This window comes from Saccostrea cucullata, unplaced genomic scaffold (genome assembly GCF_032062105.1).
Source record: "Saccostrea cucullata isolate Sc308-1 unplaced genomic scaffold, CSIRO_AGI_Scuc_v1 ctg3, whole genome shotgun sequence".
Taxonomy (NCBI): domain Eukaryota; kingdom Metazoa; phylum Mollusca; class Bivalvia; order Ostreida; family Ostreidae; genus Saccostrea; species Saccostrea cuccullata.
In genome coordinates this window covers 399,740-427,723 of record NW_026935858.1, presented here as the reverse complement: position 1 = coordinate 427,723, position 27,984 = coordinate 399,740, and the positions used below count along the sequence as shown (strand labels likewise).

Below are 27,984 nucleotides of genomic sequence, written 5' to 3'. Positions count from 1 at the left end.
GGCCTATAATTTGATGCTAAACAAATAAGGTCAATGCGAAAACAAGAGTTATCTTTCATAGTTTTTATAGGTGGCGCTCATAACGAGCGGCGAAAATCAAAAGGGTAAACAATCACGGATTTTACAAAAGCAGTTGGTTTTACACATCTTAATGGTTTGTGTATGTAAAATAATGATTAAATGTTATTGAATGTACAAAGTTGTGTAAAAAACAGATGTCAATTAAGTTAATAAGTAACGCTATGTCCAGGCAAACAGCCCTTGTACACGGATTATTTAACCCAAGTTTCCTCAGATGCTTTTTTTTTTTTTAACCTTGCCTTTTTTTTATCACAAAAGTTAGCAATTTAAAATTGCAAACCAAATTACATCAAAAAAGGACCATCTTATGATTAATTTTTAGGTACAATTTTAAATGATTCTTGCCTTTTAGGTATACGTGTAAAGAAAGTTAGGTATTTTCTCTCTGTCTGGACAAAAGCTGAATAGCAAATGGATAAAACATGGAATATACAGACGAAAATAAATTTTCATTGACCTCCATCAGGTAATTTATTTTTCAATACTTTTTAAAGTCATATATATCTTTTAAATTAGTTTGTTATAAGGTCCACTGCTGTTTACATACCCTTACTGTTTAGCAAAAGATTGCTTTTTTCAATGTTTGAGTAACTGTTAAGTGTTATTGTGTTGAATCACCAGTTTTATCATTTTGTAAAGCAGAAATGGTTTTCTTTGTCATTTTATTCAAGAAATAACAGTTTGGTCACATATAAATTCTTTATATTATTAGTTCCCTAACTTAAAATTTTGAATTATTTAAATTAACTTTGATTTCAATTTATCTAAAGAAAACATTTTTTTCATACTTTGTTTCAGAACAGATTAGTGTTGAAAAACTATTATTTTGCCAAAATGTTTCTTTTCTGTTTGCTAATGCCAGTAATGGTGAAAAAAAAAATTTATTCAAGAAAATATGTATAAAAACAGTGTTATATGATTAGTGAAGATATCATTAAAGAGGATAGAGTTAATTTGTCCTACCTATGATGCTGGCAGGAAGAAAAATTCATTGTAAAAATAGCTAGACGTATACATGTACTATAGACATTTATCAAATTTTAATTACAGAAAAGATGGTTCAGAGCACAAGCGTCATAGAAGATCTAACAGAAGATCTTCATCAGTAAGTGAAGGTTTTGTCATTCCACAAATTTCTGTTTGAAGTCTATACATGTACATTACATACAAAGTTTATGCATGTACATCTAACATAATTACTTTTATTAATACCTCTTAAAATTTTTTACTGTCAGAATGGTGTATTAATTAAATAAAATGATGCCTCTTTCTGATCAAAGGAATATTAAAAGAATCATCCAGCATTTGTATTTGAAAATGATGAAATTTGAATTGCAGATCCTAAAGATTCCACAGTCAAAACTGCCATTGTCAGATCTTGATCCAAATCAGCAGGTATTCTTGTATGAATTGACTTGATTGTAAAACTGGGAACAGCCATGATTTTTGCAAAGTTTTACAATATTCATGTATATTTTATGCTTCATATCAGATATCAGGCTATACATTTGTTATACATGTGTATTTACTAGACAATGTTTGTAAATTTACCTGTTTGTATGGCTATTTGTGATTTACAATATTTTTTTCAGTTCAAAGACCAATGCTTCATGTTAGATGGAAGTCACTATACTATAACATTAAAGTCAAATATGATTTTTTTTAAACCACATTAAATTCTTTTTGCCATTATTTCTTTTTAAACTGAATTTTTTTTTTCTAGGATGGCTGTAAAGTTCCTCCCAAGAAGAAAGCCAGGAGATCAGAAAACAGAAGAGTTAGTTTTGCTGATACTTGTCAAATCAAGTGAGCATTATTTACACATTAGGCCATTCCAAGTTTTTTCTATGTTTAGCGTCTGCGTGCGCCTTGGTTTTTGACACTCCATATAAGAAAAAAACACACAACATCAGGAGTCCTGAAATTGATTAATTTAGTTGAATTTTGTCAATTTCTCTAAAAAATTCTATAGAGTAAGTTATATTGGGTGTTTATTAAGCATTTAATCCCTTGTTTTTGCTTAAGAATAGATATTTCTTCTATTTAAGCAGTTTAGTTAGATCAAATCATTTGAAGGGCGTCATTTTTATGACGTTTAAGCCCGTGTTTTATGTTTTGGCTTGTGTTTTTTTTGCGAATAGGTAGGTAGGTTTTTGAAAGATGGGTGGATGCTAAACAGAGAAAAAACTTGGAATGGCCTTACAATCAAAACAATATTTCTATTTTTAGCATACAAATTTGTCCTCAAAATCCTGATCATTTTCATTTGCAAAATATTGGTAAAGAAGGGACACCAATTTATTTTTAAACATCATCAGTTAATTTGTTTAATATTGGTATGATGGCTTCTTAATTGCAGAGAATTTCCAAAGGATTCCCCAGGAGCTTGGCATCATGAAAATTCAAGTGCAGGTAAGTTTAAATCGGCTTAAATATACATGTATACCTGTTTGAATGTTATAAGAATACACAGACTAATGAGCATTTTCTATTAATAAAAAAAACTTTCAGAAATAAATGCTTCTGCGATAGATGCATCTGATTTTTTGGTGCAACATACATGAAGAAATGTTAATACTGGTATTAGCAAATACATTTCATGTCACAGGCAGAGTTTTTAGCTCTACTGGTCAGAGACCAGAAGAGCTTATGCGATAGTAATGCGTCCGGCGTCCGTCCGTCTGTCTGTCTGTCCGTCTGTCTGTAAACAATTTTTCAAAATGCTACTACTCCTACAGTTTTCATCTAATTTCAATATAACTTGGCACACAAGTAGACTACACTAAGATACATAATTCTGTATATCGGTTTTTGATTTCGATGAACGGTGTTGCCGTGGTTACTAAAAATAGAAATTTCTGTGAAATTCTTTCAAAATGCTACTCCTCCTACAGTTTTGGACTGATTTCAATATAACTTGGCACACAAGTAGACTACACTAAAATACATAATTCTGTTTATCAGTTTTTGATTTCGATAAACGATGTTGCCGTGGTTACTAAAAATAGAAATTTCTGTGAAATTCTTTTAAAATGCTACGTCTCCTACAGTTTTGGACTGATTTCAATGTAAGTTGGCACACAAGTAGACTACACTATGATACACAATTCTGTTTATCGATTTTAGATTTCGAAGAACATCATTGCCTTGGTTACTAAAAATAGAAATTTCTGTTTAATACTTTCAAAATACCACTCAAATACAGTTTTAGTCTGATTATAATATAATGTGGCATGCAAGTAGACTACACTAAGAACATAGAAAGACTTAATCAAGGATCATTATTCTATTTATTGCTGTTATAAAGTTTCAATTCCCAACTGCTTAAGTATTTTTCTCTTCCTTTGCTATACGTACAAACCAGTAGAGCTTCAGTCTCGACAGAGACTTCTGGTTTTTTCTTTTGATCATTCAATAATATATATATGGCTGCTTAAATAATGTGTCCCTATTGTATTTCAGAGAACTCTCCAAATTTAGAAAAGTATGTATTTTGGTATTTTATGTATGTAGTTTTGTAGAAACATACTAAATTTCATATTTAAAAAAAAATTATCGTACACCATTTCATATACATGTATATGTACATCATAGGTTACCTTGGTAATAAGTAAAAAACAAATTAAAATAGATAACTATTTACATGCATAATGAAATCACAACATTAAATTTTATGATTGAATTTATTTTCAGTACCATAGAACAGGAAAAACCAGAGATTTCAGGTAATAAACATTCATAAACAAACTTCAGCTATTATTATATTAGAGCCATTATGAATGGCTTCAAAATTAAGATATTTCTTGCACGTCGGAATAAAAGTAACTCATTTAGGTCCTTTTACAGTGATAATGTAGTACGCACCTGTACTGATCCATGCATATTAAGAAAATCCTTTGCCTTTTAGTGATACCTGTATTTCTATAGATATGCATTTTAGTTTTGGTATTTATTTATTTACAGGCCTAGATAAGCTTCTGACAGGTTCAATACAGCATCCAGGTTTCACAGATGAGGTAAAAACTCTTCTTGAATTTTTTTTTTTTTTTAACAAAACAAATGTGTTGATCAATGAATAACATGTACAATTTTACTAACTATAGAACAGGAAAGTTAGCAGTCTTCAAACTGACACATCAGCAAAATTATATTTTTTTGGCAAAAATATACACTGTAGAGTTTGATTACATTGTGAATGAATGAAGTCTGAATACTAAGATAATTCCAGCAGACATCACCTTCATAAATTTGTATTTTAAATGGGAAAAAAAAATCTCAATCTTGTTAAAATTTGTATTTTTGTACATTTTTTAAAATATAAATCTTTCAATAACACTGTATATTAAGCATTATAACAGGATTTATTTAGTAGATTGTATTAATATTAGACCAGTGAATTGAACTTTTGGGATTTAAATTTCTAGGATGGGCAGGAAGTCCCTTTTGAGGAGGATCAGCCCTTGGGAGTCCCTGTGGATCCCATTAACCACACCCTGGTTATGAATGACGAGATGGAGCTGACTGGATTAGTCGGATTATCTGATGAACCTCCGGATGACTTTGAGGAACTGAAAAGCAAGAGCAGAGTGGATCACAAATTTCTTCAAAGTCTGATTTCATCTGAAAAGAGGACAAAAAGGTAACACTGGTTTTAAAAAAAAGGGTTATACCACTTTTTAAGAAATCCCAATCACACTTAGATTTTTTTTTTGGTAACTCCTACTAATGTCCAACATGAAAATCAATCATTGGAGATTTCAGCATGTATGGTTTCAAACCTCAGATTTATTATGATCTTGAATGAATAAGGCTGTGAGAACTTAAAACACACTTCTAACCAAGACAATATTGGGACCAGTATTTATCATTTAGGAAATCAGGATTTGCAAACATGAAAGATTAATATTATAACATTCAGCTTTAAGTATTACATATAGTAATTTAATTTGATTTTTTCTTCACAAAAATCTCAAGTTCCTCACATTATGCAGTTGCATCTTAGTTTTATGAAAGATTTGTTTAAATTACTTATATAGAGATAAATTATGCTCCTTGAAGGGAAAGGGAGAAAAATTTCCAATGAAAGCATATTTTGAATGTTCATAAATCTTGTCATATTGTTTGAATTACCTTTCAGCACCAGTTTACAGATAGAGACCCCAGAAAAGTTGTTTCATGCCAAAACCCAGGGGGACCCCGATACATACGTTTACACAACTATGAATCGTTACAGCTGTTCTATGCAATCCACTATGTCCAGTCTCGTATCAGGAACCACAACTCTGTCAAGTCAACTGAGTGTAGCCAAGAGAGCACCTCTAACATTAGTGCCTTCTTCTCAAAAACCAGAGATTCTTACCTCAGGAACTGCTGAAAACTTGACAGCTGATTTAGCAAGTGAACTTAACTATCAGTCTGATTTAGAGAAACCCAAAGCTACTGGATTTCTTCAGTCACTCCTGAAAAACCAGAACAAAGATTTCATTGAAAATTTGCGGTCAGCACATTCTACCCCTTCCGAGTTTGAAAGAACCCAGGTCTTTGCTTCAGGAGATGGTATGGATGAGACAGCAGTTCTGGACAGCACCATATGGACAATGGAAAAGAGGGATCATCACAGTTTAGATATGATACAGAGACATCACAACGTAGTGGAAAAAATTCACGTGGAAAGCAACTCTGAAGTGACACAAGTCTTTCACGGAGGGGATGCCATGGAGGAGACAAAACTAATTTCAAGGGGAATTTGGACAGAGGAGGAAATTTACATGAAAGATAGAGAGAAAACTTGCCTATACAGTACAGGTGGAAACATGGAAGAAACGAGAGTGCTCAAGGGTGAAATTCTGATGGACTCAGATAGAGATGGTGGGGTGATGGTCAATAGTCAAGCAGTGGAAAAACCCTTCCAGCAAGGTTGGGAGGAAACAAAGATATTTGTGAAAGATGATAACATGGAAGAAACTAAAGCTCTGACCGGAGGAATTTGGACTGGCATGGAAAATGGTGTTGGGATTACTGGCAACAAGAACTCATCAGAGAGTCGATTTAAGCACAGTGGGGAAGAAACAAGGGTATTTGGAAAGGGGGATAGTATGGAGGAAACCAAAGCTCTGACTGGAGGAATTTGGACAGACCCTGAGAGAAGTGTTGGGAAGATGGACAGCAGAAACTCCTTAGGAAGTGTTTTCAAACAAGGAGAGGAAACAAAGATATTTGGAAAGGAAGATAGCATGGAAGAAACTAAAGCTCTGTTTGGAGAAATTTGGACCGGCTCAGACAGAAGTTTTGGGGTGATAGAAAGCAGAGATCAGGTTGGGAAGAGTTTTAATCAAGATGGGGAGAAAACCCAAATTTTTGGAAAGGAAGACAATATGGAAGAAACTAAGGCTCTAACTGGGGGAATTTTTACTGGCCCGGAAGCAAGTGGTGACAAGTTAGGCAGGGGTGATTCAGTCATGAATTCCTTCAAACAAGATGGGGAAGAAACAAAGAAAGTTACAACGGAGGACAACATGGAAGAAACTAGGGCTCTAACAGGAGGAATTTGGATGGCAGAGGCACAGTCCAATGAGAAGACAAAGACTCTCAGTTTAATGGAAGAAACAAAACCTCTAACTGGAGTAATTGAAGTAAAGGATTCAACAAAAGGAGGTAGGAAAGACGAAGTAAATGGAATGGGAGAGCAGATAGAGAAGTCTAGAAATCATGTGCAAGATGGGGAACAGCAAGTTGTAGCTTCATTATTTTCGAAAGAGTATGAAAACAAGGTGCGTGAAATGGAAGAGGCTGATTCTGATAATGATTCAGAAATTAGCTTTAATTTCAAGAAAACTGAAACAGACAATACAACAACACTGCAAGCAGAAGATGTATTTGAGGCTAAGAGAACAGAACCATTGGTTGAATCCACAGAAAAGGAAAGGTGTGATGAGGATATGGTCATTGACAAAGGTGATGGAAACACTAGAACTCTGGCAGATCTGAAGAACCTCCTCAAGGAACATACCACTAAGTTTGATGACATCTTGATGAAACCAGTTGAGAGTTTGTCAGTAGTCAAGGACAACATCATAGCAAGCCAGAGTGAGAATATTGAGAGGCAGGGGGAAAATAAAACACTGACGTTCAGCAATAAAAGTGACTGGCTGGAAGAAACAAAGATGGTGACCGCCAATATCGTGATAGGCTCCAAACAGAACATCATATCGAAGCCCGAGATTTCAGATCTGCTCAAAGTTGCAGAAAACAAAACAGTTTTATTTGCTGATAAAAGTGCAGCTATGGATGAAACAAAACCTGTAACTACTAACTTGATCAGTGACAATGAACCATTGGCTTTTGCTTCAGGGGTTGCTGCCCAAAGTCAAATGGTTTCCGAGACAGTTGAGAAATTGCCAACATTGACTGGCAGTAACGTAACCCTTACTTTTGGTAACAACAGTGGGGCTATGGAAGAAACCAAGATAACAACAGCATCACTTACATGTATATCAGTGAAAAATAAATTAGAAGGAAATGATGTTGCTGGATTACCCAAATTAACTGACAGTATTTGGGCAGAAGGGGAATCCAATATGAATTTAAATGGGACACAAAAGACAAATGATAAACCATTAAGTAAGTTAAATATTTCCAGATCTCTACAATCAGTTACATTTAAAATACATTAAACCTATTGGGGGGGGGCTTGTTTGTCCATATATTTATTGATTTATCTTTATAATATGTGTAGGTACTAATAATTTTTAAAAGAGTGATTTTCTTTAAAACAATTTTTATTTGCTTATCAAATAAATCTTGATTCTCACTTAATAATGTAACTGATACAGTGTACATTTATACATTTATTGATAATGCTTAAACTTGAATATATACATGTATTTTGTACTTTGTAGGTCTTATGATGGAAGCTAATATGGAAGTTGGACTTCTGGAGCAGGGGCCGCCTGAGAATTTGTTTACAGATGCCACTCTGAATTCTACTGTTACATCCTTTAGACCTGAAAGTACCTCAACCATTGGTAAGACATGTTTAATGAAAGGAATCATCCTTTTGTAGGGAAGATTCATGTTTGTTAAAGTCAGTGTTAGTTTTGTTTAAGAAATTATGCTGTGTAATTTGAATTTTCACCGTTTTAAATTCACCCAATCAGGAAGAGGGCGAAAGGGGCTAAAATAAAACGGGGGCGAAAATTTCCCTGTATACAGTATTAAAGCCACTTCATCCGAAGCAGGCACATATTATCTTAAACAATAAAAGTATGTCATGACATAGATAATATATAAAAAATTAATTATAAGATTGATTTAATAGTTTATTACAACAATCCTTACATGTAAAACATAGACCAAAAACCTTGTTGACAAACAGCAGTTCCTGACGGGAAGTTAAGATCTGTTTTGAAGTCACCTTTGAAAAAAAATACTTTTATCGGTTATATCTAGTTATGAAGAGAATTCAAACCCGAGTATTTTTTTTTTCCATTAGTAGAATCCTAAGTCATGATATATCTTTTAAAAATTAAGAAATTAATTGAATATAATCCATAGTAATTTTTATATTAATATGCATATTTACAGAATAGAGGAAAATCAGATATTCTTAAAGATTTTTTAAAAAGGGAGTTTAGTAACGAGGGCTAGAATATTGCCCATGTACACTTTGTTGTGGAAAAAATGCTCGGGTTTGTTCTTCATGAGTTATACATGTAAGCGATATTAAATTTAATTTTTTGAAGGTGATTTCACGCAATGTCAACAAATGTCAACAAAGGATTATTTTTTGTGTGACCTAACAAAAATTATTTTTTTAACTTTTGAATTTTGATATCTTTAAGAAGAAAAAGACTTTGGGGATATAATTTGACAGAAGTTGAAATAATTTATGGACAATTATTTTTCAAAAAGAAAAACGAATGTATATTTTTAGCAATTAGAATCGGACCAAGCGACTTTAAAGATGGACAACAGTAAAAGACTCAAAAGTTTGTACATGTCACTAAATTATAAGGCCACCAAGAGTCATTTTGGGCGACGTGAAATAGGTTAAAAGATCTTCAAGATATATTTAGAGCTCTTTAAAATCAAATTTAGCTTTAATGTTAAAATGATATACAGACAAGCACATTAGCCTTTACATTGTTTAGGGGGCACAAGAAAGGGTTTCAAATACATGTATGTACATGTGACAAGTGTTTTACTTTACAAAAAACTTAATCTCTGGGTATTACTTTAAAGCATCACCCCTAGACTCCACCCAGGCACTTCTTAATAAGGACTGTGACAACATCACCATGCCCCGTAACAATACAACAGCTGTAGAAGAGTCCCTCATTTCCCAATTATCCATCAACAAGACCGCAGTGGAATGTGACATTACTCAGGTATGAAATACCATGTAAATATAAAGACAAAGTTCAGATACTGCATATAATCATAGGATTCATTTTTTGGGGGTTTTCCAAGTATAACAAAATTAATTAAGTAACTTTTCTTTCTTGGGCACTAAAAAATTGTAACGAATTCAAATACAGGTTTAAATGAGAATTATATCTATGATTTTATTGTTTATGACATAGGATGATATCTGGACGGGCCCCACCACAGCCCTGTCTCTGTGTAATTACCTCCAGGTCGTCAAGCCCTCCTGTCTCAAAGCCTCCAAACTTTACGAACTGCGCAGAACCAGATGCAGCTTAGTCCAGGAGGAGGTAACTCTGTGTAGCTTTCAGGCATCTGATGAAGTTTTTGAACAAAATCTATTTTGTATATATACATGTACTGTAAAAAAAAATTTATGGGGTAAAATTTTCATGATATGAGGAAAATATGTTAGTTTAAGGGGACTTGTGGTTGAAAAAATATAGCATTAAAAAATTTACATTTCATGGAGGATATGATTTTGTGGGTCTCTCATGCCATGAAAACGTAAATTAATCACCCATGAAAATTGGTGCTTTCACAGGATTGTTTGAAGTTCTTATTGCATATATTTAAGCATTGAATTCATATTTTAGGATGTCTTCGGTCCTATAACACACCTGGCCGTGCCGACAAATTGAATAACGAGCATTAGCGCGGTATGATAATTTGTCGGCACTGCCAGGTGTGTTATATGACCGAAGACATCCCAAAATATGAATTCAATACTTATATTTACATTCTTTAATTTTTTCCTCTTCATAAGTGTTTATTTCGGTAATCTTTGATGTGAATTTAGCGCGCTTCAAAACTGGTGTGCTTTATAGACGTAAGAGCCGTTTGTGACGTTGTAAATTTAAATAATGCAAACAAACATTGAGAGGAGAAAAAGTGACAAATTAATTTTAAAGCACATTTGTTGTATTTTTACGTTAATTCAACAGGGTTAATTTTTTAAAATTAAGGACGCGATTGCACGGCGTCACGTGATCACGTCATTTGGTGAATAAAAAAAGAATGTTTGCTGTAACTATTTCCGGAATAAGGAGCGTCATATGTTTGCGCTCATGACAAAAGGGTTTATTTTTCTAGAGTAGAGAAAGTATAAGATATTAAAGATTGTTACGATGCACTGAGAGTGCTGGTGAGTGTTGATCATATTTTTTATCTACGTGCATGTTTTACAAATTTGACACGTCTATTTATTGTATATATCTAAACATTTAAATCTATTTTATAAAACTAAATTTGATTTATATCTTGAGGTTTATATCATCATTTTAAAATTAGAATTTTATTTAAGATTGTTGTTTTTCATATGATCTACATCTATGTATAGATAATTTCCAATAAGAGATTCAGACGGCGTGATTTACTAGATACATGTATAAATATTTATGAACGAATGCGATTTTGATAAGTTTTACGTGTTACGGTGAAGACCACTTATGCCTATAAGACATATCTGTAAAAAAAAAAATTTCACAGAGGATTTTGTTTTCTCCTGTACGATCTTTAGCATTTTCAGCAATGACATCGATCATGTAAATATACAATCATCGTCGCACATATATTGTAAACGATTGTTGTAAAATGTTTTATGCGTCATATTGAAACACAACACACTTCTTCTGAAAGAATACCAGGGAAGATATGTACATAAATAAATAAAAGAAACGTGAACTCATCATGCTTATGGGAATACATTTGAAAAATGTTTTTTTTTTAATCACATGGACAGATGTTTCACTCCAGTGTATATCATAAAGCGACGGAAAGTTATTTCAATCAATGATTATTTTTGAATCAAAACAGTAGATCTATAGTTTTGACGTCAATCGAGTTATTATGACGTCACAATGGAGATAGCGCTCATCCATGTACAGGAGAAAATGAAGTGTACTTACTTGAAAAGAATCGGAAGGAAAACTATTTGTAAATGTTAATATTTAGAATTACTATAATTTTGCCAATAAGATTATTTATAGATGAGTACATCTATTTCAAAAAGAAAAATATAGTGCAGTTACAAGTTTTATAAAATAACCTTTTTTTCATTCAATGTGTTTAAATGTCAGACCCCCCCCCCCCGATTCCAGGTCACTAAGAAGAAACATCGTTGAGTGTTCAAAGCATGAAGAATAAGGCCTTTGAGGACTGTGCACTGGTTTAAAATATATCATTTATTGATACTGATATAAACAAAACGAATGTTTTGGAGAGGAAAAACTGAGTTTGAAAAAAAAGAAGTTATTTTTGTGACCACTGTCGGTGATAAGTAAATCATTGTGCTTCACATATAAAATGAGCATCAGCTGCCAGATTTTCAGAGAAAAAGTATTTATTTATCTATACAAATGGCCTTTATTGTTTTTAAACAGATTATATTACATATATAAAGCCCAACAACAAACCATCATATGAAAATCTGTGAAATCTTTTAATATTCTAGGAAGGGGGGGTACTGAAATGCGTGTAGCTTCAAAATAAATCTGATGACCTTACTTCATATTTTAACCACAAGTCACTCATAATGACTAGTACAGCATATATTAGTTTTGGGATAATTCATTGGGTAATTTTTTTTCTAGACGTTAAAAACTGCTATTGAGGTGAAAATATTACTGCTAATTTACAATTAATACTTCCCCAAAAAACAATGGCATTACTACATTTATCAATAGTTTCCGAAACAATTTTTATTTTCAATAAATATAAAGCATATTATTAAATATATGCAGAAAAATATTTAATTTGCTTCAATTTTGTTGCGTGTATGGCATTATAAAACATTCACCTCATAAATATCAAAAAATTAAAAAATGGTGGTTACCATGGCAACCATAACTTCCTTATAAGCCTGATGACCATGCTTGATACTTTGATATAATGGTATCATTGACATTAGGAACGTTATATGTAAAAGTGAGAAAAATTCATTGGGCAGAATTTTTTCACGGACCCGTGCAATCCTTTCCTTAAGTTGTGTCAAACAATGTACATTTTGGTGTTCATAAAGTATTAAAAATGCAGATAGTTCCTACTGTGTATTCTAACGTGCGGTGACAAGGTTTCGCGTGTGTTATAGAGATTTGAACGTCATGGATTTCTAATGGATTTCATAAAGAAAATTACACTGAATGTAAATATAAGTTCTTATTGCATATATAATCATGTTTCATTTTCTTGTTAGCTCACCTGAGCCGAAGGCTCAAGTGAGGTTTTCTGATCACATTTTGTCCGTCGTCCGTCCGTCCGTCTGTCCGTCCGTTTGTCTGTCTGTAAACTTTTCACATTTTCGACTTCTTCTCAAGAACCAATGGGCCAATTTTAACCAAACTTAGTACAAAGCATCCTTGGGTGAAGGGGAGTTTAAATTGTTAAAATGAAGGGCCAAATCCCCTCACAAGGGGAGATAATCAAGAAAAGCCAAAAATAGGGTGGGGTCACTAAAAAATCTTCTTCTCAAGAACCACTGGGCCATGAAAGCTGAAACTTATGTGGAAGCATGCTTGGGTAGTGTAGATATTAAATTGTTAAAATCATGACTCCCGGGGGTAGGACGGGGCCACAATAGGGAATCCAAGTTTTACATAGAAATATATAGAACAAATCTTTAAAAATCTTCTTCTCAAGAACCACTGGGCCAGGAAAGCTGAAACTAATGTGGAAGCATCCTTAGGTAGTGTAGATATTAAATTGTTAAAATCATGATCCCTGGGGGTAGGGCGGGGCCACAATAGGGAATCCAATTTTTACATAGAAATATATAGAACAAATCTTCTCAAGAACCACTGGGCCATGAAAGCTGAAACTTATGTGGAAGCATCCTTGGGTAGTGTAGATATTAAATTGTTAAAATGATGACCCCCGGGGGTAGGGCGGGGCCACAGTAGGGAATCCAAGTTTTACATAGAAATATATACAACAAATCTTTAAAAACTTCTTCTCAAGAACCACTGGGCCATGAAAGCTGAAACTTATGTGGAAGCATCCATGGGTAGTGTAGATATTAAATTGTTAAAATCATGACCCCCGGGGGTAGGGCGGGGCCACAATAGGAAATCCAAGTTTTACATAGAAATATATAGAACAAATCTTTAAAAATCTTCTTCTCAAGAACTACTGGGCCTCAAAAGCTGAAACTTATACGGAAGCATCCTTGGGTAGTGTAGATATTAAATTGTTAAAATGATGACCCCCAGGGGTAGGGCGGGGCCACAATAGGAAATCCAAGTTTTACATAGAAATATATACAACAAATCTTTAAAAATCTTCTTCTCAAGAACCACTGGGCCAGGAAAGCTGAAACTTATGTGGAAGCATCCTGGGGTAGTGTAGATTCTAAAGTTTTAAAATCATAAAAGGGAAGGGGGTAGTGGGCATGATAGGTATAGCAAGAGGGGGAATCTGGTAAAAGAACTGCATCACCCAAGTTACTCAGGTGAGCGATGTGGCCCATGGGCCTCTTGTGTTACATGTATAATCAAATATGTACTTCTTTTTTCTCAACAGGAAATACTTTGTGATGACCTGAAGAGCAAACTACTGGCTGAATTAACAGTGAAGCCCCATATTGAAGCTCAGATGGAAATCAATGCTCAAATGAAGGCAGAAGTTGAAAAGTATGAATGTAAAATTAAAGAGTCTGATTTTTTTTTTGGTTAAAATTTACAGGTATTTTGTGTCAGAGTGCAAGCATGGTACATGTATATTTATGAAGTTAGCAGTTGTTTGACAATCTTTCATATAACACTCTTTTGTATCTTGTTACGGTAAAACACTTACATGCAATATACATGTAACATAGGAATACTAAACCTCACTCAGTATCTGAATAGCTTACTATGCATTCTAGTATGTCCTAAAGATAAAAAAAAATTACATATAATTTTAGCCTATCTGTTTGTGTTGGTCAACAGTGTTAATATGGATAATTGAGGAAAGAAATTTTATTTGAACATGGGTGTAAATTAATGTCATAAATGTGTGGGAAATTTTTAATTAGATTGATTTTTATTTAGAACTTGAACCAGATGAAGGATAGAAATGCTAAATGTGTTAAATACATGTGATAATCTTACAGGAAGAAGGTAGAAATAGAGGAATTGGAGGAGAAATGGCTGACAGATCCACCTGAAATTTTTCACTACGCCCAGACCTGCAGCCCAGCTCAGGTATAGATGGACAAAATTTCAGTGTGCTGTAAATATGGGAGATATTACATATATATATACATGTACATGTTCATGCATTTACATAAATGAGACACATGTATATAATTTATTTTACACCATGCATAAGTACATATAGGTCAAAAACTCTTTATGGTCCCCTTTTAGGATGACTCTCAGAATAACACTGTAATTCATACACAAAAAACCTTTTATTTCTGCATATATCAAATTGTAAATAATTTTAAGTGATTGCTTACAAAATTTTTACTGGAGTCTTATATATCTTCATTTTGTTTAATTTCATGACTGTTATAAGAGCGTGTTGGCCAGTTCGTCTACTAACCTTACCAACTACTTAATACATGTATTTGTTGTTTGTGTACAGAAAATTGTGTTATGCAGTAAAACTTGCTCAGTACGAACACGGATATTTTGAATTCATGGATATAGCGAAGTTATCTTGGATCCCCAGCAATATAAAATTAACGAATTTCTTATATGGATATATAATGAATTACGGATATAGCTAAGTAATTTCAAAGGTCCCAGCGACCTCGTTATAACCGAGTTTTACTGTATGATTTTACAGAAAGTAGAATTAAGGGAGAAGATGGTAGCCATGAGTAATGTGTGTACCAGACTCGGAAAAATTGAATGGAAAAAGGCCTCATTACAAGCAGCTACTTTAGAATTACAAAAAATTCAGGTCAGTGTGATACAATGGATTATCTGTGAAGTACATGTATTTCTATCAATAGAAAATCTCAATGGGCATCTAGTTTTGTGAAATTTTGCTAGCATCAATATTTACAAGTGTTAACATGAATTTGAAGCAAAAATTACAAGTGGGGTGATTTCCTTGACACTAGAGGCAGATAATTTTTTTACCAAAAGTGTATTTACTCCCTGATTTTCAAATCAATGCAGATTTTGATTCTTAGCAAATGATTAAAGGAATTTTGTAAACATATATGTTTTGACATATGTTTTTTGATTTTGAGCTTGTTATGGAAATATAAGTATTTTAGAAGAGGAAAGAAAAAAATAAACTATAAACGACAGTTCCTGCAGCATTAATTTTATGTAAGATTTTCCAAAAAATATAAACAAGACTTTTTTTGCTAAAACTGAGAAACTTTTTTTGGTAATCGTCCTACTAAACAGAGAACACTAACGAACGCTCGTTACAATATCATCTTACAAAAATGACACAAGCTTTTGTGTACGTAAAAGTACCGTAACTGCATAGTGCAAAGTCTTTCTATAAATTAAAAAAAATACTTTTTTAATCTAAATCTTTGATTTTTTTCTCCCAAATTGAAAAATAAATAATACCCTTTCATAATTACAGCCAATAAGCACCATTTTCTTTCAAACAGGAAGGCATTGGGAAGCTTAATTTAGAAGTGGGAGAAATCCTTCAGATGGCCACAGATGCTATGCAAAACATAGAACTTGTAAACCAAGGTAAAAGAGAAACAAGAAAAGCAGTCTATACTTAAATCTAATTTTTTGTAAAGAAATCCCATCTTTATTTCTGAAACATTCATTAAGCTTTATATGTAGATCTGATATAATATACATGTACTTGAAAGGAGTATGTGGGTTTTAAAGCTTTGTTGCATTATATAAAACTTTACTATATGTCACATGACTTGTATTTTTAGCAACATTTTATAGATAAAGATGCCACATGTACAAGGCTGAAGCATGCACATGCTTGTCTTAATGGAATTCCCTATTTACATTATTGCAGAGTTGTCAGATATGGATGAAGATATATTAGAAATGAAACAAACTCCTGTTCCATCAGAGAAGGAAATGCAAGAATATTTGGCATTAAAGGATGAGATACAGAACAAACAAGCAGGTGAGTTTACTTTTGCGTGATCTCACAATTTGATGTACTGTAGAAGTACTTTTTTCCGCGTGGTATTAATTTACACTATGTATGCGGTCACAATTTGTCCAAGCATACTTAATATAAATGCAAGGCATATAGTAACAGTGTGAGAAATCCGCGTAATTTTCTACACGCGGATCAAACAGAAATTGAGATTCCGCAGAATTATGAACCCGTGGAAAAAAGTACGTCTACAGTATTCCTATAGGTGTACAACTTGCAATGTCTTAAATCGCTTCAGAAAATTTATTAAAGGTATTGGAAATTTTTTTTAAGTCAATGCTGATTCTAAGATTTGACTGCTTAAAGATTTAAAGTGAATTTTTTTGAATATTTTCTACGTAAAAAAAATTTAACAAAAAGTATTTGTAATAATTGGTTTAGTGCTGACTGTGTAAAGAAGTGAGAAAGGTTTTCATTATTGATGCAAACTTTCATATTTAACATTATTTTTCACCGCAAAGCCAGCTAATATGTACACAAAGGAAATATGTAAGTGTAAATACACCTTATAATGTATGTACCACACATCATATCATATATGTATATGTGTTTGAACCGCTTTTGTACTCTATTTACAGAGTATTTTATTAAATCAAATCTCCGTTACCTTTCTTTTGACAGATTTAACAAATATGAAGAATGAAGAAATGAGTATGGCCGAGTAAGTTCTTTATGTATAGTATAGTATTGTCTGATAGCCTTTATGGTAGTTGTATTCTATAAAAAAAAAAACCCAAACAACTAGGACCATTGGAATGGAAAGGTTTATAAACAGAAGAATATTTGAGCAAAGTTTGGGTTTAGAGCCAGCCTGCCTTGGGATGAAAGGGGTAGGGGGGATAATTCACTTTGAAGTTTTTAATATTTTCACGTTATCTATAAATGTAATACATGTATTTAGACATGCATGTCGTGAAACTCTCACTATAAAAGGCATTGAGAACATTTCACCCCTGTTTTACAAAATTATGCATGTTTTAATAGAGATGATATAATTCTCAGGGCTAACAGAAGGCTGGCTGAGGAGCATGCAGCTCTGGCTCAAAAGTTGTCAGAAAATGTGAGACAGGAGTCACAAAAAGAAAACATGCAGGAACTTCAAAACCAGGCACAGAAAATACACAACGAAATTCAACTTTTATATGGGTCTGTTTCCAAATTTAGCAATTCTTTATTTTAAATTTTTTAAAGGTGAATTTGTGAAAATAAAAGAAAAAATTTAGAAGGTTCACATTAAAGGTCATACGAAACAGTTCATTACACTAGGATTTTACTTATTAAACATAAAGACTGGTATGAAAGAATGTTAAATTACGTTTGGTAAAAAAAAATTGCTTTTGTTTAACAGAAAAATGAAGGCCTAAACTTGTCCACTTGATAAATTTGTTATACTCGCTTATCGTTCTTGATTTTGTGTTTGTATGACGTCACAAAGACCCATTGATGTTAACAACGCATTAGATCTAGTGTAATTTTACTGTATTTTATTGAGTTAATTTTAGTCTTTTTTGTGGATATAAATGTGATTATGTTTTTCGATGAGCTACCTGATTCTAAGGAACAGTTCACTTCATTTGAACTTATTGTTAATTTAGGCACAGCAACTGAAAACGAGAGCTTTTCATAGTAAGATGATCCTGATGAAAACCCCGTTGAAATCAAGATTTTTCACCCCAACCAAGATTACTTATTTTAAATTAATACCTTAGAAACAACAATCTTCTTGTTTGATTTTTTTATACGTATATGATACATGATGTAACCCCCCCCCCCTTTTCCCCTAAATAAACACGGGGATATTGAACTTCATGATAAATGTGGATCTATAAATTATTAAAAAAGTCGGCGTATTTGAATGCACGCTTCTGCATTCTGAAACACGAGAACTAATGAAAATGATATACAGAAATAGGTTTATGACGACATCATCGTAATTTTGCTGTCACAAGAAAAGTGATTTTAAAAACTTAACAGCATTACGAGTATGCACGTTAATATACATGCATGTACTGTAATGTTACTAATACGGTGCAGTTCTATACTTCTATAACAGTTTCATTGAGTAAATACAGTTTGAAAATACTCATACAGTGCGTGCATAGGATGATCCGTGAAAAAGAAACCCATGCCCCAATGCCCATTGTTTGCGAGACTGAACCTAACAATTTTAAAAATTTATATTTTTACAGTTAAACATTCTTTTTTAAAAGCAGAATATGATATTTGTTAAAATAAACTGATGCAAATTTAGAAAATTTGATCTGCCAATACACACCGAATCGTACGTGCGTAGGATTACATACTGTAGATCACTAAATTTTCGCGACACCTTATTTTCGCGAGATAGTCATTGACTCTTGATTAGCAAGACAAAATTTTCACGAATTGTGGTTATTGCTCTATATAATCTTAAGGAATACTATTATATGCGAGAATTTAATTTTCGCGAGCACACTGTCTCGCGTAATTACGCGAAAATAAAGTTCTCGCGAATGAAAAGTGATTTACAGTAGATATATTTGCGTTTAAAGTCCGAGACTGACTTTTTAAGATTATTACGATATTCAAAAAGGCACAGTGTTATGTGAAAATGTACCGACTTTGGTTAAAAAAAGAGTCAATGAGATAGGAAAAGCCAAAGAAAGAGCAAGGAATAACTGAGAGAGGAGAAGACCTGGAAGCCATAGAATCATGTCATTTTCTACAAATAAATGAAATCATTTATCCGCATGCAGGTTTAGTTTCACTTTCACACACCGCTGTCAATCGATCGAATCCAGCTTTACTTATATGCATGTGCTATCGATCGAGTAACTGTATATATACAGGTATATGCTCATAATCTGATCGTGCTTAAAAAAAATTTAATCGGAAAATTAACAAATCATATTTATATGTTAGAAATTTATTCAACTGTAATTGCTATTTGACAGCGTCAATATTTATATATAACTCGAATACAGAAGTTCTGCTCTTTTTGGTATGCATGTATTGATATGTAGAAGGATGACAATAAATAACACGGATAAAACATGCTAAAATCTTGCAAAAATGCAAGAGGATGTTAAAAGACAAACACTGTCTGGTTTGAAAATCATATATTTATGCAAAGTTTTAGTCAAGACAATGATATTTCTTAAAAATTACGCTGCATAAGACATGATCGGCTATATAAATATTAGTACAGAATGTAGCGAGTGGGTCTTACTGACGTCATAAGCAAAGGGAGATAAGCCGCGCTAGTTGAAGCTCATCTTCGCAGTCAAGTATCTTTGATCAACTCTGCTGCCTCCAACTTGCGTAAAAAATCCAAAATGTTATTTCAGGCTGATTAATGTTGCTCAGATATACTTATTTCCGTATACAACCCAAAATGCTCAGGACATTGTTTCGTATGACCTTTAACTGAAGGTATTTTTTCCCTAAGGTTCTAAAGAATTTGCTTGGTTATTTTATCACCTTGTTTTGTACCATAGAGATGTACTTAAATCGGAAAAAAGGCTTTTATTTTGATATTTCAGAATGAGTGGATGGTATTTTGATGAGTCTAGTTTCAGAAGTGGTCATAAAACTTTTATGTTCAGCAAAAGAAAACTAAGACTAGAAATCGGTCATGATGAAGAGGAAAAAATAACGACCATTGAAATGATGACCTGTGACAAAGGTATCTAGAAATGATTTTTTAAAAAAATTTAGGGAATTCTCATGGATCTCTTGCATATACTGTGAAATCACTAATTTTCATGGGGGTTTAATTTTCGTTGTTTTCGAGGTATGAACACACCCACATATTCATATCCACCATGAAATGTAAAATGTTACATGTTACGTTCTCAACAATTCTTCATCCATGAATTCAAATCCACACAAAAATATGTGATTTTACAGTATGCTTTTAGTTTTATTCATATTATAGTGATATGCTATTTATTGCTGTTATTTCAAGGATAAGTGGGTATTGGTAAAAGAATGCTGTGATAGTTGTATTTTTTTTAAGGTCTTCCGTCTTCACGGAAGACCTTATAGTGATTCTACTGTTTCTTATTATTATTATTCTTTATTTTGACAAAATTTTGTGCAGGCGATTTCTCGAAAACTATTCAGCGGTTTTTCATGAAACTTTCACAAAATATTTGTCATTATATGAAGTTGTTACATCCGTATAGCAATTTGGAAAATTCGCTTCTGGTGCCAAGTTATGAACAATTTCCTGATTTTAAAATGCGATTTTGTCGCCCCTTTTTGTCGAAAATGGCTAAGTATATGTTATGGAGACTTATTGGAGATGATAGATTATGACTTTCTGGTTTGCAGAATCACCTTTTCTTGCGTCGTCAGTACTTCCGGTCATTACGAGATGCAAATTTAAAAAAATCGTATTATCTAACTTTTTTGATTTTCAGTATTTTTCATTTATTTTTGGTATGTTAATAGAAACCCTCCTTATAATGCTTACTATATAATTTGTTTGAATGTTGATCAATCTAAACTCTAGATATTAGCATTCAAAAATCTGAAGCGGATCCAAAATGGCAGCTGTCTCTGTCAACGCCGACATTTCGCAATAGGGGTTTAGGGAGGCAGCCGAACGTTTGCTTGAACAAAAGTAACATAAGGATAAATGAAATGTAAAGGAATACTGGGATAGTCACGTTGTAGTTACGTTGCAGTTCTGTGTCAAACTAATGTCTTCTATAATTGGTTTTGGCTAGTTCCCAAAGTTGAAAAAAAAAAGACTAAATGTGCAAATGAAATTTGATACCTAATATCTTTTGAAAATAGATCTCATCATATTTATAAGTAATACTTTCTCAAAAAAGAATATTAATTAATATTGTCAGTAGAAATCTTAGCCACTGTTTTTCCTATGCACACTTGTGTCATATTAAACTAATAAATAAGACAAAAATAAGAAAACGATTTTTTAAAGATCGCTTCATGGAGTTTATTTTAGCATTCTTGTCTCAAAGACCTGATTCAAGTTATTGAGCATAAATGATATCTGATTCTTTGACTGTCGTAGGGCGAGCCATGTTTTTCGGCGAAACGTTTCAACCTTTTTCAATTAATTAATCGGGATAGTTCACTTTGGGGATAAACAGGAAATTGTAAAAAGTTAAAAATTCATAACCGTTTCACCGCTTTAGTGTTACAGGCCTATATACCATATGGAATTTGTAAAATGTGTTAAATATACTTTCTAAACCTCGAATCTTAGGCTATAAGAACGTTTTTTTTTTTTTATTTCATTGAAGCTATCACACCTATTTACTAGAACATTCCAAAGGAAAGGCGCGAAGATTAACTCGTGGCGTTTGGTGCTAAATTTTGAATAGTGACCCGCCTTTCATAATTTTAAGAGAGAATCACTGTTTCGTAAATATATATATTAAATAGATTTAGAGAAGAGGTCCCGATAGCGTAATATTTAGTGCCGTCGGAATTTCATGCTGGCGACTTGGGTTCAATTCCCCTTGTGTGCAATTTCTTTTTACTTTTTCAGCTCGATTTTACGTTTTCTTTCCAGAATCGGACGGAAGACCTCTCGTTGCTCGCAACGAGTTTCACATCTAGTTCAGATTCTGTTTTTAATATGTTCGCAATGCTTCCTTTAATGGTACATACACACCAAATAATTTACCTACAAATTAACGTATTTGCAGATGTTCAGTGTAGGAGAGAGCAATTTTGTTATCATATAGCTGTAGAAGCTGTTAATGGGGTCTACTTGAAACAAAAGTACTCCAATCTAAGTGATCTTCCTCAGGTATGTCTTAAAGGAATTTCATACTATTTTCTGAAGTGCACTTCGGTCTGATATGTATTTTTTTTTCCAGAATTAAATTACATTGTCAATAGATGCTGAGAATTTTAAAAGAAATTAGACTTCATGTATTTATTTTTTTTATATTGTATACATTTAAAATGCATTTTTTTTTATTTATGGGGTCTCTAAAATTGTTTGTATGTGATATAACATATTTCTTTTATACAGATATTGCATGAGGTTGGAACTTTGGTATCACAAATGAGTGTTCTTCATAATGATTTGATGTTATTGGAAATGGACCACTACATAGCTTACAGATTTCCCAGGTAATCAACACCCTCCAGCAATGATCTCACACAGATCTACTAGATATATTTCCATGAATTTTAAACATGAAAATTATGAAGACCATTTGCAGAAAAAAAAAAAAATTTTCAGCAAAAATGATCATACTGAATACCTTTTTGTAAAGAAAAATGACAGTAAAGTTTATTCAAAGTGAGATATTTGATTGGGTTTCACCATGATATGTTTATGCTACTCAATAGTTTTCTGTAGAACCTCTCCACAGACTATATGAACTTGGCATTTCATGTGTTAATGAGAAATAGATGTGCTGTAGGGGACAAATGTTTTTGAGAAAAAAAAAAAACAGTATAAGTGGTAGAAAAAAAATACCTGTACGTGTACGTCTAAATGGTTTCCAAGCAATTATTTGGCATTTCCTGGTGCCATGACACAGTTTTCCAGAACAATGTTTAATTTTAATTAATGCTGTGTGTGTGTGATATTTATGTCACTGTAAGATGGTGAGAATTGAAATCAGTCATGCTTTTAACTAAGAATGGATTTTTTTTGTTTTAGAAGATTGTCTGCATGTGTGTTTGTCAGTTGTTCAATATATTTTTGCTTTCAATACTCAATAGTTGTTTATAATCCCTCTTAGTTTTTATTTGTACATATACAAAACACTGTAAATTCCTTAAAATATGTGTGGAATAAATTATCACGTGAGAAGCACCACTTCCGAAATAAAATCACTCACTTTTATTTTTATGGTGCTGAAATCAATGTAAAAATCTCTTCATGAACCGTTTATTCCCAAATAATTATTATCACTATTTGACGTTTGAGGTGTTTTTTCACAATGATAAGTACTAAAGATTCTACAGTACTCTGTAAAAGTGTAAACTTTATATACTCTATGTACACTTTTGTTACAGGATACACTTAGAAGTTTGGTCTCCCGGGAAGAGGTGTGTAAAGGTCTCATTCCACTTCTTGTTTACAGAGAGCTTTCTGCTTTGGAGCATTGAACCCTCGGTGGACGTTGAATTTGGAATCATTAGGTAAATGTGTTTATATTATAAAAGGCATTGTTCTCCATATTTCTCATTCATCACTACTATTGTATACAGGGAAATTTTTGCCCTCGCTTTATTTTTGCCCCCTTTCACCCTACTCACTGATGGGCAAATTTAAAACGGGGCGAATTCAAAGAACACAGTATTTCTTAAACAAAGCTTTGACAGGGCAAAATTAAAACATTGCAAAATCGTTTGCAAGTTTGAAAGGAAGAAAATAACAAGGGGGCAAAATAACCCTATATACAGTATCCCCTACAATCCTCATATAAGACATAGACCTCTTCACACTTCAAGGTATTTCTTTGCAGAAGTCTGACGAGTATAGGCCTGAATGTCTTACATTGCCATGTTCCTTGGTCACAATGAAATTATCAAATTTTATGTACTTTTTTCTAGCAAGGAGAAAGTAAAATCAATTGGATATACAAGTCAATACAATTTTGACAGAGTGACCGAAAATGCAAGGAATAAAGGGCACAAAATTTAAGACCACAAAAGAAATACTGCAGGTTGACCATGAGTTTCAAGTGTGCATTCCGATGTAATGATATAGAGGTTTATATACCTGTGTGTCGGTGCCTCTTAATGAGTAGTGTTTAGCTTTGAGAGACAATTGGCCGGTTGCGTACCTCAGATTTAAACCTACGATCAATGATTCCGGGTTTAAATCCAAGTTTTCGCGTTGCACGCATGTAAGGATTGACTGAGTACGGCTCAGAATTACGGTAAATTCTGAACCTGGTGTAGGGGTGGTTTAAACCCGGCTTTATAACATTTCCATGGATTTTTGGGTAGAATATCTCGATATTTGAAATATTTCTATGTTACAGAAATGTTTTATGGTAATGATGATTGCATTGATAGATTTTGCAGTATTAAAAGAGCTATTCTGCAAGAAAATTTTTATGGCCATATTGCATGGGGATTTTACTTTTTGCACAATTCTTTAACAGCTGTTCAATGTGCCGTTTTAACAATGATGTAGCTGTAATATAAAGTTTTTGAAGGTACTTTTAAAATACATAAATGTACATAAGCAGGAATTTTATAGAAATTTTCTAAAACTCAGTATACCAAATTTAAATCATATTTAGGAATTGATGATGATACACATTCCAATTATTTCTAATAATGCCGATTTTCCTAAAGATAAAAAGTATTTCAGTTATCTGATTAATCAGGCTATCTACATGGCCGTAGGAACCAGGGGAGGGAGGGCATGTTCGTCCCCTATCATTTTGCCGCTGTAAAAAATTCTCTAGAAAACATGGCTAATATGTGTTGTCTCAAAAATAATGTCTTATACGTTTTTTTTTTTCATTTGATCTTTTTAAACTATAAATCTAAATTTATATATTGTTCCTTTATTAATTACCCATATCTTGTGTTTTGGTATTGTTTCTAAATTACTTATTCCAAGACCCCCATCCCTGTTTTCTTCTCTTCAGTCTTTTGTAAAAGCTTTATTTTGTTTGCGATTTTATATTTTCTTATGGTTTGAGTTTCGATGAAAGATGCCGTGATTTGAATTAAATTGTATTGCATTTTTTCGGCATTTTTAATTTACAATTTAACATCAATATATATCTTTGTTTTTAAATATATCCTTTTAAATTTCATCCATTTACTAGTATTAAAACTTGTTTTGAAGTGCTGTAATATGAGGAAACCTATTATCCTTCAACATCTTATATGAGTAAGTCAAGATTAGGTAAACCTTACTCAGTTTTATAGCGTGCAACAGAAATGCGACTCAGGTAATCCCGACTCAACTGGGGTTAAACCCGGCTTGCGTGATCCACGGATCAACCACTGAGCTGTACTTATCTGAGCCATCGATACGCAACTGGCAAATAGGCTTTGAAAATGTGTATCCCATATCAAGAAAAAAAAAAAATAAAATCAAATGAAAATATATTTAAAACAAGAGGCCCTGGGGCCACAGCGCTCACCTGAGCACATCGGGCTTGAATTTACTACCCCCCCCCCTTCCAGGCATTCATCATTTGAGCAAACTAGAATCTACACTACCTATGATTCCATATGAATATCACTAATCATAGCTTTGAAGTACTTGAAAAGAAGATTTTAAAAGGTTTCCCTATATATCCCTATGTAAAACTTGGGTCGGCCATTTTGGCCCCACCCTATCCCCAAGGCCGGGGGTCATGATTTGAACAAACTTGAATCTACACTACCTGAGGATGATTCCAAATGAGTTTCATTTTTCCTGGCCCAGTGGTAATTGAGAAGGATTTTTAAAGATATTTCCTATATATTCCTATGTAAAAATTGGGGTCAGCCATTTTGGCCTCACCCTTGCCCGGGGGTCATGATTTGAACAAACTTGAATCTACACTACCTGAGGATGCTTCCACATGAGTTTCATCTTTCCTGGCCCACTGATTCTGGAGAAGAAGATTTTTAAAGATATTTCCTATATATTCCTATGTAAAACTTGGGTCGGCCATTTTGGCCTCACCCTTGCCCCGGGGGTCATGATTTGAACAAACTTGAATCTACACTACCTGAGGATGATTCCACATGAGTTTCATCTTTCCTGGCCCACTGGTTCTGGAGAAGAAGATTTTCAAAGATTTTTCCTATATATTCCTATGTAAAACTTGGGTCGGCCATTTTGGCCTCACCCTTGCCCCGGGGGTCATGGTTTGAACAAACTTGAATCTACACTACCTGAGGATGCTTCCACATGAGTTTCATCTTTCCTGGCCCAGCGGTTCTGGAGAAGAAGATTTTTTAAAAATGCCATTAATTTTTAACAAATTCATGATTATCTCCCCTTGGAAAAGGGCGTGGCCCTTCATTTGAACAAACTTGAATCCCCTTTACCCAAGGATACTTTGTAGCAAGTTTGGTTAAAAATGGCCCAGTGGTTCTTGAGAAGAAGATGAAAATGTGAAAAGTTTACGACGACGACGACAACGACAACAACGACTACAACGACAACGACGGACGACGGACAAATTTTGATCAGAAAAGCTCACTTGAGCCTTCGGCTCAGGTGAGCTAAAAAACAAAAAACAGATTGACACATTTTTTGCTGAATAGAAACATATATTTTTTTTAATTTTTTCAATATTGAGAAGTCTGAATCAAGTTTTTTCCCCCAGATATGTACACAATTAGGGAATTTTATTTTTATTATTTTAAATCTATTTTTTTTTCAGAAATGATGCAGTGTTATCTCAGATCAGACAAGTGGAACCCGGAGACTCCTACCTCAACAGAACGTGTGCTGCTATAGATCTGGACTCTCTTCCCGAGGACACTAGCAATAAATGTCCCACATGTGGATTACACATGCTTCAGTGTTAACAACTGACAATAACTGAGCGACTCAAGCAAGAAATGCCCAGTGTGTGGTTTAAAATTGCATCAGTGATAACAACCATTTAAACTGAGTGACAGTACTTAGTAATAACAGATTTATTTTTAGTAGCATATTTATGTAAACCTCAAGCTGTATTTTCAGATTTGTGGACTGTCAGAGAATTGGTCTATACTGAAAAGTCAGTGTAATTTTTAAACTTAGAGTAGATTATCAGTGAATTTATCTCGATTCTTTGTAGTGATTTGCATGATTAAGGCAGCATTTTTAATTTATTCTTTGCTCACCTGAGTAAGCTTTTCACATCAAATATTCATAAACCAAGGTTAAATATTTGAATAATACTCTCTGCATTCAAGTATACTGCATCTAAGAATAATAAAATAATTTTATACATTTTTTTAATATTTTACCTACATTATTTAACTACATAATAGAGAGGGATAGATATGGCACTTGCTTCAATGATAACCTCTGTGCGGGTAAAGGAAATTGACATCATGGAAACCAGCAAAAAATACCTGTATACAGGGTTATTATTCTCCTTATCTTATTTTCGCCCTTTTATACCAGCAAGCACTTCGGCCCTGTTTTGAATTTACTCACATAGTTTATATTTGTAAGGTAATGTGTTCTTTAAATTTGCCCCATTTTAAATTGACCCACTTGCAACAAGGCTGAAAGGAGTGAAAATAAAACAAGGCAAAAATTTCCTTGTGTACAGTAAATAAAAGGTACAGTTGAACTTCAGTATCTTGAATGCGGATATCTTTTTAGTTTTTGAGTCTGACAAAATGCCCTTAAACCTAGTCAATAAATGTATAGTGTATTTACTGTTTTTATATGCTATAACTTAAAGAATGGGCTTGTAGATATTGAGAAGGTTTCTGGTATGTATTCTAAATGTATCT

The 27,984-nt window shown here is 33.2% G+C and overlaps 1 protein-coding gene across 1 annotated transcript; it reads left to right on the top strand.

Moving 5' to 3' along the window:
• Positions 1–76: 76 nt before the first annotated feature.
• On the top strand, positions 77–27,984 carry LOC134243995 (uncharacterized). Its single transcript, XM_062726236.1, has 26 exons — positions 77–154; positions 434–547; positions 1,132–1,186; positions 1,420–1,476; positions 1,805–1,887; positions 2,441–2,493; positions 3,544–3,565; positions 3,775–3,806; positions 4,045–4,097; positions 4,506–4,720; positions 5,219–7,701; positions 7,980–8,105; positions 9,322–9,467; positions 9,663–9,794; positions 14,020–14,129; positions 14,591–14,681; positions 15,271–15,387; positions 16,061–16,148; positions 16,438–16,551; positions 17,209–17,248; positions 17,590–17,733; positions 20,109–20,251; positions 22,251–22,354; positions 22,583–22,683; positions 23,581–23,706; positions 26,913–27,984. The coding sequence occupies exons 2-26, from the start codon at positions 504–506 to the stop codon at positions 27,058–27,060; spliced, it is 4,827 nt and encodes a 1,608-aa protein (XP_062582220.1). The 5' UTR covers positions 77–154; positions 434–503; the 3' UTR covers positions 27,061–27,984.

Coding starts and splice junctions, on each gene's coding strand:
- LOC134243995 (XM_062726236.1), top strand. CDS start 504: ATGGAATATACAGACGAAAATAAATTTTCATTGACCTCCATCAG. Junction 4,721..5,218: donor TCTGAAAAGAGGACAAAAAG/GTAACACTGGTT, acceptor ATTACCTTTCAG/CACCAGTTTACAGATAGAGA. Junction 22,684..23,580: donor ATAGCTTACAGATTTCCCAG/GTAATCAACACC, acceptor CTTTTGTTACAG/GATACACTTAGAAGTTTGGT.